The sequence below is a fragment of the Erithacus rubecula genome (assembly GCF_903797595.1).
Source record: "Erithacus rubecula genome assembly, chromosome: 4".
Classification (NCBI taxonomy): domain Eukaryota; kingdom Metazoa; phylum Chordata; class Aves; order Passeriformes; family Muscicapidae; genus Erithacus; species Erithacus rubecula.
This window is the reverse complement of record NC_136686.1, coordinates 3,678,389-3,694,682: the sequence shown is the minus strand read 5'-3', so window position 1 is coordinate 3,694,682 and position 16,294 is coordinate 3,678,389. Positions and strand designations below refer to the sequence as shown.

At 47.4% G+C, this 16,294-nt stretch overlaps 1 protein-coding gene across 1 annotated transcript in view; it reads right to left on the bottom strand.

Annotated features, from left to right (window-relative positions):
• LOC306801586 (sodium- and chloride-dependent GABA transporter 1-like) overlaps window positions 1–16,294 on the bottom strand; it is a 29,560-nt gene that overhangs the window by 10,369 nt on the left and 2,897 nt on the right. The window contains exons 2-7 of the mRNA XM_079304761.1: window positions 9,037–9,383; window positions 5,026–5,157; window positions 4,260–4,360; window positions 2,492–2,601; window positions 2,034–2,166; window positions 782–916 (exon numbers count right to left, since the gene is read on the bottom strand). Coding sequence (XP_079160887.1) covers window positions 782–916; window positions 2,034–2,166; window positions 2,492–2,601; window positions 4,260–4,360; window positions 5,026–5,157; window positions 9,037–9,277 — 852 coding nt within the window. The 5' untranslated portion in view covers window positions 9,278–9,383. The remainder of the gene's footprint in view (window positions 1–781; window positions 917–2,033; window positions 2,167–2,491; window positions 2,602–4,259; window positions 4,361–5,025; window positions 5,158–9,036; window positions 9,384–16,294) is intronic.

Here is a 16,294-nt window from a genome sequence, read left to right as displayed (position 1 = left end):
AAGCTGGTCCCACTGCCTTAAGGTCTTAAAGCTTAGAAAGTTCAAGGAAAGGAGGTAGACTGTTTCTTAATTGCATAGTATTTACACTAGTCTTCTGGTCTTGAGAGCCCTGTTTCCTGCATTAGAGCAAATGCAGTTGGTAGTACAGTTACAGAGAGTGTCCTGAAAGAGGGATCATTGGGACCATCACTGGGAATTCATGGATGTCCAGTTTTCCCCACTCACACATGACTGGTAACTCTGGAAACATAGGAATTTCACTGCTGAAAAATGCAGAGTTTGTGTCTCCTGAAAAGCTTCATTTTTGCAAGTGTCCCTGTCCCTCTCTCCTTCCAGTGACCAAAACCACATCTCTGGCCCTCACTCATCACTCAAGCTCTGCTGCTGCTGTACTTGTGCTCCTTCTGAGGCCCCCATGCCAGCACCACCACATCATCCTCTCTCTGGGACCACCAGAACAAGGCCAGATCAGCAGCCCTAGGACAGTCAGTGAAATAAGACATTCCCAGCCCAGAGGGGAGATCCCTTTGGCAGGATAACTTCTGACTCCCCATACCCTGTGGATAACACTGCTTGAGTACAACAGAGCTGCTGCACAGATTTCCACCCATGAAGGACTCATCCCTCAGTTTTGTCTCAGCCTATGGGACATGGGTGATGAGTACCTGAATAGGGTTATTCCAGTGTTATTTTAAGTACTTACAGTATTCATGAGAAGTGCTTGGGAAGCCTAATGCAGAGACAGCTGGGAGATAAGAGCTTTTCTCACTAGGCTACAAACCTCAGAGTCAGAGAGCCTCCTGAAGTCAGGTGTGAGGTAGAAGAGGATCCCCTCCTTGGCTCCTGGCAGTGTGACTCCCCGGAACAAGAGGATGAAAAGCATGAAGTAGGGGTAGGTGGCTGAGAAATACACCACCTGAAAAAGATGGGAGAGAAGCCATCAGCCCACCACTGCTTTCCTGTCCATGGTGTCATTGAGTCTAGAATGTTCTCCTGTGAGGGGGTCAGCAGCATTTCCTTGCATTTGCTAGTAATGTTTCTGGCTATTGGAGGTTTCTCCCTGCCAATGATACACAAGGACATACAAATCACAAAAGTAGCATGCCAGAGTCTGGATGGAATGCCCAAAGACAAGGGAATTGCACAGGGATAATATTAGTCCACAGAAGTAATCCCCTTAAGTTATTACATCCTTACTTTACAGAGCCAAAGCTGATGTTTCTCTAGACCAATGCATCAAGCAAAATGAGTTGTCTTGATTACACTGCTTTCTTTTCAGCACTGTTTCAGGATCTTACAGGTATGTGCTATCCCTCATCACAGGGCCCACACCAGTAATCACCAGGGCTTTGCTGTGGCTGTGTAGCTAAAGCCTGTTTGAAAGCCACTGGGGAAGTTAAGAGCTTAGGTGACCTACCCCTGAAGTGCTTCTTTCTGATCTCTCCTCTAGATTATTTCTTTCATAATAGTGTCCTGCTGCACCATGCTGTGCTCTAAATAACACATCCCAGCATCTCAGCACTGCTGTTTCATTAAACAAAGCAATTACCTTTTTGCTGTGCTAGCCTGGAACACTGCACAGGGAATAACAATGGGCCTCTCATCTGAAGGTCTCCCACCAATATCAAAAAGGCAGCAGGGAAATTTTCTAAGGAGATAGTGAGAATTTTTCCACCAGAGGCAATTTAAGAGACTGTGATTGTCAAAAGGAGGAGGCCACAAGAAGCTTTGCTCTCTCAAAGGGCTGGCCCAAAGTGGGAAATACAATTTCTGTAATTTTTGAAAATGCCTCTTCCCAAAAAGAATGTGTGCTCAGACCGATGACCTTACAGACCTTCTCTGCACTTGGAATGAAAATTACCATAAACATGGTAGCAATTTTTACAGCTGTGAAAGGTAAATGTCAGGAATTTAATAGTATCCACTGTGATTCTGCCTCTAAACATTGTAACCTTAATTACAGACACTTAAATAAAATTGAATCTGAAGGACATTGAGAGGCAACACCAGAAGACCCAGCCCTCACACTGTACCTTGCCTGTCCACTCCACTCCCTTCCAGATGGAGAAGTAGACCAGCAGCCAGGCCAGGGCCAGAGTGCCAGCCAGGGGCCAGCGGATGGTGCCAGGCTCCCCCAGGCCTCCAGACATCTGGTGCATGTTCCTCCTAGGGGTGGGAGACACTGTGTTAGGAGGAAATCTAACAGTCAAGGGCAGAGGGATTGGGAGCTCCCAGAGGAGCAGACAAGTGTGAGTACTCCCAGATCCCTAGAGAGAACTGAGGTTCATCATGATGGGATAAAAGGAGGCAAAGAGAGGTGCAGAGGCTGTTTGTCTGCCTGTCCATCTGACCTGCACAGTGCATCCACGCCCACCATGCCCTGTGGCTGGCTGTAATGCCAAGGAACAGAGCCAACAGGCACAGCCCTGGTGGGCAGGCACAGTGACCACGGGTAGGGGGAGAAAGCAGGTGTAGCAGGCTGGGGACATACTCCCAGAACTCGGTGACAGCGCTGGTGAGGTTGGTGGTGTCGTTCAGGGAGTAGTTGGAGAAGCAGCGCTCTGTGTTCCAGGCATTCCCACAGTTCTGCCACGGCAGGTCCTGCACAGCACAAGGACAGCAGGCTTATCATTCCTGTCATATCTCCCAAGTCAAATCTGCCTTCTTTTAAAATTAAACCCCTTAACACTTTTTAATTTAATTTTTTTTTCAAAGAGAATGGGCAGCTCCACTGGATGAGTATGCCCTTGCAGACAAAATAATGGAACAATTTTTCAAAATAGGATAAATTGTGACAAGGATTTTCCAGGAGAAAATGTCATTGTGTGGTTAGGGCAATGCTAGGTAGCTCTGATAAAATGTTAGCAACCCCCCACATATAAAGCCAATTAATTGTTGATAATTAATGCCTACAAATTGAAATACTATCAAGGGAGATTGTGTTTATAACCATTACAGCTTTTGCTACCTTCACTCAACAAGTAGCTAGAATTTACTGCACAAAGAATAAGCAGTGATTTGTTTCTTATGTTTCATTTGCACCAACTTCAATGCTTAAAAAGCAACATGGCCCTGAGAATGGAGGCAATGGGTTGTCTACACAAACAGACTGTTATAACACAAGCACAGGAGTAAATTGTCCAGGACAGTAACTGTTTCATTTGGAATTATTATGTCTGGGAAAAGGAAAGGTCTTGAGCCAAACACCTGGATCTACCTATGTACATGCAAGGACTGCCACCAGCTGGGTCTGTAACACCTGAATGGACCAAAACCTCATCCTAAGCCTCATCCTGCCCAGGGTCTAGTTGGGATGGGTTACTTTGGGGAAGACCACTGTTAATTTGGGAATCCCTGGAATGCTTCTAATCACCCACAAGCAATAATTTTGTTCTAGATCCAGGACCTTACAGTGGTAGGTGGTATTGGTGGTAGAAGCACAGTTGGGAATGCCAAATTCAGCTAAAGATTTAATAGATACTTGAAACTTTTGTTGGAACAAAAAGTAAAATGGATGTACAGTGTCCACAATAGCATTTCAGGGTCATATCTAAATTTAAGAAGATCCTGTCTGAACCATGGGGTTGATGTCTTTAAGGCAGCAGGTTGCTCAGAGAGTTACATTAAGGAAACTCTTAGCAGAAATAAACAATTCAGCTACCAAGAAGTTAATATGGGGTATGACTAACCTTGTATGGTAGAAGGCCCTGCTATGGAAGAGGAACCCACTATAAAACATAACACCAAAGCACATGCTAAGGGACAGTCACAAGCAGATGTCTAGATACTTTCTGAATCATTTTCCCAGCAGAAAAAAAAAAATCCCTTTGATATAATCTATCAAGTGTGAATAAGAGCTAATTAAGATAAGGAATAAGTTCTGAGAAATAAGACCATGATGTGACAAAACCTGACAGAACCAGTTCTGGAAATATGCAGCTCAGATTCAAGCAACCCTAGAAATAAAACAGCAACACAGGGTGAGTTTTAAAGACTGATGTGAGTGGGGAACAGCTCGTGTAGAGGGGATGGGACCATCCCCTCCAGAGTACAAGCATCACTACCCAAGAGCACTACAAAACTGCCTCCAGGGCTGATGAACCTCTTCAAGAAGGGTCCAGAACAATGCTGATAAGGACTCTTTGCAGAAATGGCAAGCAGCTAGTGCCCACTGTGGGTCATAAACAAGTCACTGCCCATAAGGGAGTGAGGACTCAGACCACAGCCAGTGTTATGCTGCAGACATGTCTGTGACTCACCCCAGTGAAAGAGTTGAAGAGATAGTAGAGAGCCCAGGCAATGATGACAATGTAGTAGATGTTCAGCCAGAAGGACAGAACCATAGCTGCCAGTCCCACACCTGTAAATGAAGGCAGAAAGCAGCATCAATTCAGATCCAGTACCCAGAGAGTTCATGGGCATCACAGCAAGGGGTTTTGGAAACCAGAAAAAGAGAATTGGCTCATCAACACAGTGTGCTGTAGTTGCACTGTGAGCTGGTCAGCAAGGGAGGCTCATTCCCTCACATCTCTCAGCCACCCAATTCCACTGGGGGAACAATGCTACCTTTCAGTATGCTATCTGTACTTATATGGACAGAGCTCCATGAAAACAGCATCTTTCACCTCCCTGGCAGAATTGCACTTTCCCACTTCTAACATTGGCTTCTAGAAAACAGTTACTTCAAGCATGGCAACAGGTTGCATTCCCATGCAATTTAAGTAAGTGTATGTAGGGAGGCTTGGGAAAACAAAGGGTCTTCTGCAACCAGAGCCCCTCCATGACAGTCCATACTGTCATACTCATAAAGTCCCTTGTCACCACAGAAAACTGATTGAACAGAGCATAGTGATATTAGTGACTGAAGACATCGAGGTCAGCTTGATAAAGACAGAAGGGAAAAACCCTCCCCTCACCTGCCACCCCATCCCAGCCCCCAGCAATTTGCTGATTTGCCTTTAAACCATTAATGGGGCTTTGCCTGCAGTCACATGCCACTGCTGTCACAAACACACAGCACAGTACCTTTAAACATAGGTGCCAGTCTCCACACTCCCAGTCCACCAATAGAGGTATACTGGCCCAGAGCAGTTTCCAACAGAAAGAGAGGAATCCCAGCAAACACCAGCGTCAGGAAATAGGGGATGAGGAAGGCCCCTGAAAGAAGGAGCAATGTCATCCAGCAGTTCCCCCTTTGATCAAGATGGAAATGCCTCCAGCTACAGTTTCTTGTTCTGCAGCACCCATGTGATGATGAACAGCCTCTCCCAGAGGTGACAGTTTGCAGCTGGAGTTGGTTGGTGTGTTCAGTGAGTCTCTCACTGAGGTCACTCCTGCCTTCCCCTTACCATTGTGGGTATGTATGTACCATGTATACATGTACACTGGCATCACTAGCTATGCAATGCCAGGCTCACTTTGTCTGTTTAGACAATGCTAAACCAAATCTGACAACAAACCCAAAAACCTGGACACTGACATTGGTAACTTGTTGATGCTTTCTGTCTTACCTGCAGTAGCTTTCAATTCTTCTTCTTGAGAGAACAGTGACATTGGCCACTGCTTTCTTTGTTCATAGCTATTTCAGTCTTTTAAGAAAACTGTGACCAAATCTGTATTGGCTCTTGTAACAGTGCTATATACCACCTGTGGTTTAGGTTTTACCCTTAAAATTCCTACTGAAAATATTATTCTTCTCCATAACCCTATGGAAATCATCTCATCACTAGAAAGGAGGTAGAACAGTCATTCACTAGATATATTACTGGCACCCAGTTTTTAGAAGAGCTATTAGAATAGGAGAGCCTTGCTGTGTGATTGGGAGCCTTTACAAGTTCAGGTCACCCTGACTTCTAGGATGTGGGACAAAGCCCATTTTTTATTTTTCTCATGTGTTGTTGAGGCCATCATTTCTGAGGAGGAAAGACTTTTGCAGAAGATGCTAGCTAGGGAGAGAGAGAGGACACTCAGTTTGCCCAGGAGCAGCTGGCCATGTTCAGGACACCACTGATTTCTGCACTAGCCTTAGGACTCAGCTGCCAGCCTGAGTCTTCTTCTCCAGATAATCGTGGGAAAGCAAACATGCAGCCAGCAAGCAAAGCCACCCTGGAGAGCTGTGGCCCAGCTTGCACCCGGCAGAGCCAGGCTCCAGCAGCTGCTCTCCAAGGGCAGGGGAGCAGCCAGGCACAGCCAGGGATGCTGGCTCAGGGGACACCCAGATGGGGACATCTGCCTGCCAAGCAGGGAGCTGAACCCATCTGGGAAAGGCAGGTGCCAGCACCCGGCATGGGAGTCCGTGGGAGGCAGCATGCAAGAGGAGCTGGCAGTGGGCGGTGGAGAGAAAACACTCTCTGTGCCAGCAGCTCGGTGACCACGAGCCTGAATCACCAGCTGGCGTGCAAGCTCTGGGCTTCACCAGCAGCCTGGCACACGGGAGAGAACAGCTTTGGGCATCAAAGCCTGCTCAGCAGCCTCCTCTGTGTGCTCTAGACAGCACAGCCTGCAAGGTCCAGCCCCCTGAGAGCCCTGAGGGGAGCCAGCGTCTGCTCCGAGGACACGGCTGCTGCCACCCTGCTGCTGTGCAGTTCGGAGGCTGACCTTAGCAGCAGTGCTCTGTGCAAGCAATTAATGAAATTTGGCTCCAGCTCTGATGATCCTGCACTTCTCATTTACAACAGGTCAGGAAAATTTGTAGGTGAAATATCTTATTAGACTGTTGGGAAGGAAAAACCAAATTAACTTTTGGACACAAGTCTTTTATCCTGGATTGACAAAGATTCTCGAGAATAGTGGGAAATCTACAAACCAGACTACCTCCTTGGGCGCAATGACACTGCCACTTGAGAGAGTCAGGTCCCCAAGCAGGCATGGATATTATGCCCAGATGGGAAAGGAGTCACGGGCACAGCTGGGCACATCCAGCTACGGGCAGGGCCAGCAGGGAGCCCAGGCATCACTTTGGGTGAAGCCTGCTCCCCGCAGAGGATGGGCCGAGCGCTGAGCTGCCGTGCCCCGAGCAAACCAGCCGTGAGCCGATGCAGTGTGACAGCGCTAAGCGAGACGACAATATTTCCATTCAGTTCAATTTGCCTGTGCGTAATGGAAGCAGCCCACACGACCGGGCTCTGAGCAGCGCACATGCAGGACGCTAAAATTAGAGTCGCACCCGCAGCCTGCTGCGCTCCGGGCAGAGCCCGCCCGCCTGCGGAGGAGCTGCCGTGCGCTCCGTTCGGTCCCGGTCCCGGTCCCGGTTCCGCGCTCCTTAGTGCCCGTGCGGGAGAGGAAGGAGCCATCCATCCCGCCACCCTCGGCAAGCGGCACGGGAGGCACGGTGCTCAGGAGCAGGCAGCAACCAATTCCCGCATTTCATCTGCCTGGCTGCTCCCTCTGCGTGCCCGCAGCTGGCAGGGCAGAGATCACCCCGTGTGCCATTGCTGGTGCTAATAATAGTGCTCCACACCTCTGCAGCACCCTCTGTCCTCGGTTCTCAGCTGGCTTTGTATGTAGGATCGATTTTAGCTTCACAACACCTCTCATATAATTATAGGCAGTGTCATCTCCACCTTTATGTGTGAGGAGACAGTCACGGGGAGGACAGAGCTGACGTGAGGCTTGAGATGACGCAGCACCCACAGGGCAGCTGCTGGCTAATAACCAGTGCTGGGACCGAGCCACGGGGGGGCATGTTCTGTGAGGAGAGCTAGCAGTCAGTGTGGCCAAGGATGACAAACCTGCGCCGTGGCTCTGGTGTTGGTGGCATATGCTCCTCAGGGCAGGCCTGGATGTTCCCAAAAACCTCACATTTCCACCTCTTCACAAAACCCAAAGAAGCTGTGGATGACCCATCCCTGAAAGTGTTCATGGCCAGGCTGGATGTGGCTTTGAGCAACCTAGTGGAAGGTGTCCCCGCCCTTGGCAGTGGGTTTGGAACTGGATGATCTTTAAGGTCCTTTCCAACTCAGACCATCCTATGATTCTACAATTCTGTGGAAACAACATGCTCAGTTAGAAAACTGCTTGTCAAAATTGCTAACTTTCTGGTTTCCTGCTGGGACTCGCTCCACATGCTTCAGAGAAAGGGCCCAGATACCCTTAAATTCCATGCAGTTAAATGGACATTGCTTCAGGGAGCAAGACCCTCTTCTCTTTACTAGGGTTGGAGGAGAAGAGCATCCTACATTGCCTGCGACAGCAGAAATGGGCTGGTGATAGGAGAAATTATGAGAGCCAAAGGCAAAAGGAAAATAAAAAAAGACATGCAGAAGAAACATGAGAAGAGACCCTCAGAGCAGCATGAATGAGTGTGGCACTTGGGATGAGGACTCCAGGCCAGGAAGAGCTAAGAGGGAAGCAAAGAGCAATGTAGGAAGACTAGCAGGCAAAACTAAAATTATATATACAGCTTTAAGGTGAGGAAAAGGGGTTTGGACTTGTGTGGGAAGTCTGTAAAATGGTTCAAGGAAGTGAGCAGCTCTTCAAAGGGGATAAGGAAAGCTGTTTCAGTAACAGGCACAAGCAATGGGTGAGCTCAGCATGCAGTAAGAAGAAAGAGCCTCTGCTGTGCTCTACTGACACCTGCCCATACTCCTCTCCACAAAAGCATCTCCCTGACAAGGCTGAAGAAAGAGCACCAATTTAGAGGAGAGCTGAGACACAGAAGCATGGTTTCTGACTTGATCCAAGATGTGCAGAAATTCTGTAGCTGAGCAGGAAGAACTCCCTTAAGAACACAAGACTGAGAAGAACCCCACTTTTAACAGATGCAAACTGGTTTCTCTGGAGGTGCCCCAGAATCCAGCTGGGTACCTATCCCTCCCTGTATCCCTGTATGTAAATGAGGTCCCACATGCTTTATTCCTTTGGACTGCTTCTTCCCAGTCTGCACTTGTTAGATTTCCCAGAGATCATTGAAACTTGTCTCTGGACAACTTAGTAACTCCCACCATGAGAGCTCTCAGGTGGAGGACCACCCATTTGCCCATACCACACTGAATCAAAACTTGCTAGGGGACAATGCTCACAGTGCATTTCTCTCACCTCCTCCATTTTTGCCACAGAGATAAGGGAAGCGCCAGACGTTGCCCAGACCAATAGCATAGCCCACACAGGACAGCAAGAAGTCAAACTTCCCCTTCCAGGAACCTCTGTCTGGGATCTCCTTCTTCTTCTTCTTGGTGCTCACAACCTCAGGGCTGATGGGCTCTGGCTCCTCCAGGGCTGCCTGCTTCACCTCAGAGGGAGAGTTCAGCTCCACGGAGGGGTTGTCCATCTTGCCCATGGTGACTCAGATGTGTATCCACTCTTGCTGAGGGGCTGGAGGAGCTGGAAAGGCAGTTTCTGCCCTGGCTATGCAAAGACAAGCTGGGAAGCACTGGGCAAAGCTCCTGGTGAGAAAGGAGAGAAGGAAAATGTCCTGTGTCAATGCAGTGTGTCCGACTTGATTGTTACCATTACATAACAAATCACTCAACTCTCATCTTACCTGCTTCTTACCCCAATGCTCTGCAGGAAGAGCTCTGGGACCAGTAGGTATGCAGGGAAATAAAAGGTTGTGGGTGACCCACCACAGAGCAGAGAAATATATCTGTCCTGTCTGAGTGACAGTGGAGAAGGGCACGATGAAGGTGCCACAACTCCCAGGTCTGGGGTACAAAACTAAGTGCAGCAGCCACAGAGCCATCTGAGAGTTTGTGTGGCCCAGCCAGAGAAGCACAGCTGGGCATAGCACCTCAGCTATGGATGTGCTCCACTTGGCAATCCCATGCCTTTATCCCTCACCATGGCAGCAACACAACCATGCACCTGCAGCATCTGGCTCTGCTCTGCTCAGGTCCTCCCTGTACACCACGTTGCATGTGGTACTGTAATTCCCAGGTGTATTCAGCTGGTGCTCACAAGTGACTAGAGCCAACCTGTGAAACACCAAAAGCCCACTAAGTCAGGATTCCAAAGTCCTGATGATTAATTGCATGAGTCTGACTAAAAAATTTAATTAATACCTGCATTGATTTTTGGCCCTAAGAAGTATATAACCATCACACCAAAACAATTTGAAAAGAGAGTGAGAGCAGGTTATGTTACTACACCTGTGTCTAACCCAATAGTGCACTCATGTCTTGAAAAAATAAGTGCAGTTCTCTCTTCCTGTCACACAAGCTATTGCAAAGTCAGAAAAAGGCATGGAAGAGAGCCAAAAGGCTGCTTAAAAGTGTGGAGCAAGTTCCATGCCAAGAGAGTATAAATGAAACAGGATCCATTGTTCTGTGGAATAGGTAGCTGGCAGGGGCCTATAAATGTATCAGCTTCATAGAATACAAGTATTCACCATTTCTGACACAAGAACTGCAAGAGATTAAACCATGACCGGTAGGTGGTAGGTTCAAAAAGAGCAAGAGTTGATATGCTAGAAAATGTGCAGTTGTGGAGCAAGACTCCCCACTGCAGGACATGCTGAATGTTGAGAGTTTATGACTTCAGAAGAGGAAATCAGGGGATAAATAATGGAAGGAAAATCCACCAGAATCTACTGCAATTCTGAAAAACCTTGAGCTGGAAGTTGTTGGAGGTTGAGGGACTCTTCCAAGCAAATAACACTCTATACTTTTCCTTGTTTTACCCTCTCCCCTCAGCACCTGCCCTCAGCCAGTGCAGAACACAGAACTGGTACAGGGCTTGCTCTCACATGGAAATACAAATAGAGAGCAGAACTCAAAGCAATGCTCAACTTGTGACCAACATAGATGTGTTAGCCAGAATAGGCCACAAGCCTTGGCCAAAGAAAGCAGAACCTTAAAAGAAGAATGCAAAAGATAACAGTGTGCTTAGTATGCCTGGTTTGAGAGAAATCATGCAAGACCCTACGTGCCTGTGCAGGTCTGTGCAAAGCTATGATTAAGCAAGGTTACTTAGTTACATAAATGTTTTTGCTATTTTTAGCTGTAGCTTTAAAGGTATGTATACTGATGTGTAGCATCAATAAACTGGCTTCATGCCTGCAAACCCTGTCTCTTCAATCACCAACACCCACCCACTTCCATTTTACAGAGAAAATTAATCCTCACCAGGGGTTGTGAGAGTGATCAGTGCTACAATCTCCCAGAGAAGTGCGTTGACAAAAATGTTCATAGATGCAAACATTGGAAACAAACAAACAAACAAAAAGAAAATAAAAACAATATGGGTATATCAGGAAACAAACCAACATTTGTTAAAGAGGTGTCATGCTCTAGCAGTTAAAGTTGACCTTGCTTGAGCTTCTTCCTATTGGCAGTCTAGTCTCATAAACAGACAGTACCCATTGGGATGTCTGGGGGACTCATTAACCAGTGTTTCTAAAGAGCACTGGACAGAGGTGGTCTCAAGTCCAGGCTCAATGGTTTACTACAGCAGGCATCCCATGATTATAGCAGGTGGGTTTTGTTTCCCCATAGAATTCATCACTGAGGTTAGAAACACTCTATAACTGTGAAGGGAATGGCTGAAGCAGGAAATAACTGTAATTCCTTCTGATAAGTCAGTGGAGAACCCAGAAATCCCCTTGCTGTGGGACAAAGTCTGTAACCAAACTCCCTGAGCTACGGAGCCCACGCTGAGCCTCACCCTCACTCCTCTAGCTCCAGGATGGCTGCAGCAAACCCAGCAGTGAGTGGCAGCATGAAAATGGTTTCTGGGGAAAAGGGACCATTTCACATAGCCCATGAAGCAGCTGCCAGAAGAGACCACTGCAGGACACTCAGAGCAAATCAGGCTTTGGTTGACAGATCCTATTTCCATCCTACACCTTGTGACAGCACTGTCACACCAGCTACTGGCTCCTCACTAAGGCAAGGATTAAAAGATTATACAGAACATGTAGAAGGAAAGTAAAATAAAGAAACTTATAAATCAAAACAGAAGAAATAGCACCAAAACCCTTGGGATGAACTCAGAGCTGGGCTAAGTCAGGGTAATTAGCTATGCTTGGAGACATAACAAATTGGACTCAGTAGAAGCCATTTAGACTAACTTCTTTTCTGTAGACAAAAAAAACAGAAGGTAAGCTGCTGTCTTTAAAAAGTATTACATATCCTGCTCTCCCTATGCTCTTTTCCCTGTTCCTCTTGCCACAGTTCTGGAATGATGCAGCTAGATGGTCACACCTCGTATTTCTTGTACTTGGGATAAGATGATAAAGGAGCAGCAGACCACACCAGAAGTTTATTCTTACCTGAAAAGTGAGGTGCTTTATCTCCAGCTCAGAAACAATAAGCTAGATTTATAGAGGTTTCTTCACAGTCAAGAAATAGAAAATCAGGCAAGAGGATCCCACTGAGGATCATCCCACCTACTGTTCTGTCTCTCTACAGTGATGAATGATTAGGACAGAAGGGCTTGTGCATGTCCCAGAGCCTGACTGTGCCGTGTCCTTCCCCAGACACATAGCCCTGACCAGCAAAAACACAGGCATCAGTCACCCCAGGCCAAGTGTTTGAGTCCTGTGTTGCTCAGGTCCTACTGGGACAAAATGTCAGCCCTTCCACTTACCCACATGGGTCTGATCCAGGATGAACACCAAGCTCTGTCCTGGGCTGACAGCCCAGAGAGAGCAGAGTCAGTTCAGCAGCTCTCTGTCATGTCAGATTATTTGTTCTGAAAAGCACACAGTGCTTTGGGCACAGCAAAACACCTGAAGGATTCAAAATGATAATCAATAAGAGCAGAACTACAAGATGGAGCAGGGACTTGAAAACAAGGTCAAAAAGTTTCAATATGACACTACAGCAAGTTTCTCATTCCACTTCTTCCAAATGCACCATATTCTAAAGGCAGAACTTTCCAAGCAATCAGTGAAAATAAATTCTTGGCAATAAAGGAGTGGCCTGTGTTCCACCAAGTTGTGTAGAAGGCCTGGTCTTCTGCTGCTCAAGCCAATAAAAACAATTGCCTGGTTGCCAGTGGATGCAGAGCCAGGTTGAAACGCATTCTGGTGAACAGACTTGTTTTCTTTTGAGGGATTTCGCTTCAGATCAGAAAATAGTGCTGAGAAAGTCTTGCTGCCACTTGAAACTCTGCTTCCTGAAACACTGTTGCTAACAACAGTGACCTTTTTATTTCCCCCTGCTTCAGCATCCAATATTAACAATCTCCTCAAATTTGGCAGAAACCAAAAATTTCAAGGCCAAAAAAATGCCTGAAATGAAACAGCAAAATGACCTATGGAAACATACGTAAGAAACACTTTCCCACACCTCCCCACCTCTTATTTGTCAGTGATTTAACAGCCACATAAATTACTTCTGACCCATGCAGGTAGAGCCACTGTGAGTTTAATTACACAGTGCAGGCTGTTGTTCAGTCAATTAGACTTTTCCTTCCATCCACACCATTTTAATGACAGCCAAGTAGCCCTGAGGCTCATGTGTCTTGTTTAGAGCTGTGACCAGCCCATCAGGACCCAGCAGACTCCAGGTCAATTTTCTGCTCACTGCAGCAGCAGCATATGCTGGAGCTTCCTGCATCCATGAAAGCTGGAGGGGCTGGGCAAAAGCTCCCTGTGGGAGCTTGAGGATTCTGGCTCCTCAGCCCATGGGGGAAAGTGGGGTCAATTCCTGCTCCTGGCCACAGGCTATGCTTCACTGACCACTTCTGCCATCACCTCAGTGTCTGTGGCCACCTTACATTGTCCCTAAGGAAAGCAGGGCTTCATGTCTTTTTTGGAAGATGCAAATGATGCAGCCTCTGAATCATTTTCATGCTGTCACTCATCCTGGTCTCTGAGAAGCTTCCCCAGGAAGCAGAGAGATGGCAGGACTCTTTTCTGGCCCTAACAGACTGTTCTGACCTATTCTGAGCCACCACAGCAGCATGAGGATCAAGGTCAGGCCATATCCCACTCCCTCAAGGCAGCATCTCAGCAGACTGGATATTTCCAGATTGGGAAAGGCAGATAAATTGCTTAAAGGCATTTCTGTCTCCATCCTCCTCAGTGAAAATACCACATTAAAAAGATTAAAAGCCTATTTCTGCTTATTTTACATGTGTTGATTAAATTTAAAAGTGTTTTCCTTTTCTTATATAGTGCAACCTGTCATGCTGGGATTCCAGTTTCATGTAGTTTTTGCTGCATTATTCTTTTGCCCTGCCTGAAGCAACATGGACATTTTTAGCCCAGCTTTATTCTGCAAAGACCCATCTGTCTGATCCCAACCCTGTTACTCTTTGAGTTCACTGGTGAGTTTCACCTGTGCTTGAAAAAAGAGCACAGCTCTCAAAGTTCCTCAAGTAGGGAATGGAGGGAAAGAAGAGCTGCAGGTTAGTGCTCCCCCAGAAGAAGGGTGGTGGGGTGACCTGCTTTATCCCTTGGTAAGGTATAATCCCACTCCAGGAAGGCTGATGGAAAAAACCTTCCCAGTGCCTTCAATGAGAACATCAGTGGGGCAGAAGTGCCCAGAAAGGACACAGAGAGGGCTGTTTCAGGTGGAATTTCTCACTTGCTTTATACCTGTTCTGACCTTGCATGCCAGAGGAGCAAAGGCCTGGCTGTCCCTGGGGCTGGGAAGCTCAGACTGGGAAATGACACATCCACAGGGGACAGACAAGTTCAACCTGCTCCACACTGACCAGTACCTGCTGCCCTTGGAATAAGATGAGCAGGTAAAAACCCTGCACTGCCTCAAAAAAAAAATGTTACTCCATTCAGATGAAAGCACAAAGAGGAAAGTAGATAGGAGAAGAATGAGAATTCCCCCTGCTCCTTCTGGGCAGGATCACAGCAGCTACCAAGCACCTCATTCAGAACATGGCACCTGTGAATGTGCCTGTCCCCACTCTGGCACAAGTACCCAGCTCCAAAAAGATTAGAGCTTCACCATGCAGAGCACAACACTATTTTTCTGCTGCAACATGGCCAAGCCAAAGAAAAAATCTGTGTTCATTCTCACATGCCAAACTCTTGGTTCTTCATCTCATGAAAGCAGAGAGATAATTGTGCTCCAGAGCTCTCAGGCTGCCACAAGGCTCCCTTTGTTCATGTGCTGTTTTTAGGAGTGGAAAATAGAGAACAGCAGAGCCAGCTGCCTCTGCAGGAACTTTGCAAGAGCATTGATAGCCTCCAGCCCCTTCCTCAAAACAGCCAGGAAAACATGCTCATTACCCAGAGCACCATCCCCTGCTGTTAAGGATCAACCTGCAGCTAGCTGGGCATCATCTCTGCCAGTTTAACATTCAGATCTTCTCCTATCCTCACATCTCGTGCTAAGCCCCATAGAGCAGTGGAAAAGGAGCAGCTCTTTCCCCAGGACTTGTGATCAGGAGATAAGGCAAAGGAAGGGTTGTTGACCCTGTTGCCTTGGCTGAAGACTTGAGTCACATCCCACACAACCACTCCATACCAGGGTGCAGACCCTGGCCTCTGGCACCAGGAACAGCCTTTACCACATGAGCCAGACACAGGGGCCAGACACAACATCCACTTGCTCTATCCCCAGCAAACAGGACTCAGTGTCATGGGGGTGTTCATCTGCAGTATAAGGACATCAGTTGCTTGTTCCCTGTTGAGTTTCTTCATAAGAAAATGCATTTTTAGCTGCTGATTTTTGTTCTCCACACCACATCCCAAACTGTTGCAGAGCTTCTCTTGGAGGGATGAGAACCAAAATTAAATGTGCTGCAGGTCTCTACCAGGTGCTGGCAGAATCACAGCAAGGTCACAGCAAACTGAGGAGTCTTTGGCATCCAGACTGCAGCTCCAAGAAGTACTCAGGGGAGATAGGGAGCAGGGAGAGGGTAGGAGGGGAGGGAGGAAGGGGATGGGTGAGTTTGTCCAGGTCTCCAGTGCTGTGGACACAAAGGAGAGATAGGGAGGGCTTCACTGACAGAGTGAGTTACCTCCTCCAGAGTCAGAGTGTCTTGCAGACAGATAGGAAGGAAGGGCACATACACAGACCCTAGAAACATCCCAGCACTGCCACAGATCACCAGAGCTTGCAGGACCTTTGTGAAGGGGCACCAAGAACCTAGAACACTGTGTCATGTTGATCCTTGGGGCTGAAACATAAGGGCTATCCCAGTCCCAGGGAAGGGCAGCTGAGCCCCATGCCTCTTATGTGTGTATCACCCAATCCATTTCCTGAGTCCTACCCACTGGAGACCCTCCCCAGAGAAGTTTGCCCCAGATTTTCACAGAAGTGCAGATATAGCATCTTTACTGAGCAATCATTTGCACTCATTACATTTTTCCCCAACCCATAGGCAGATGAAGCTTTCCAATATTTGGGACCCCAGTATCATTTTCAGGTCATGCTCTGGGACAGTCATC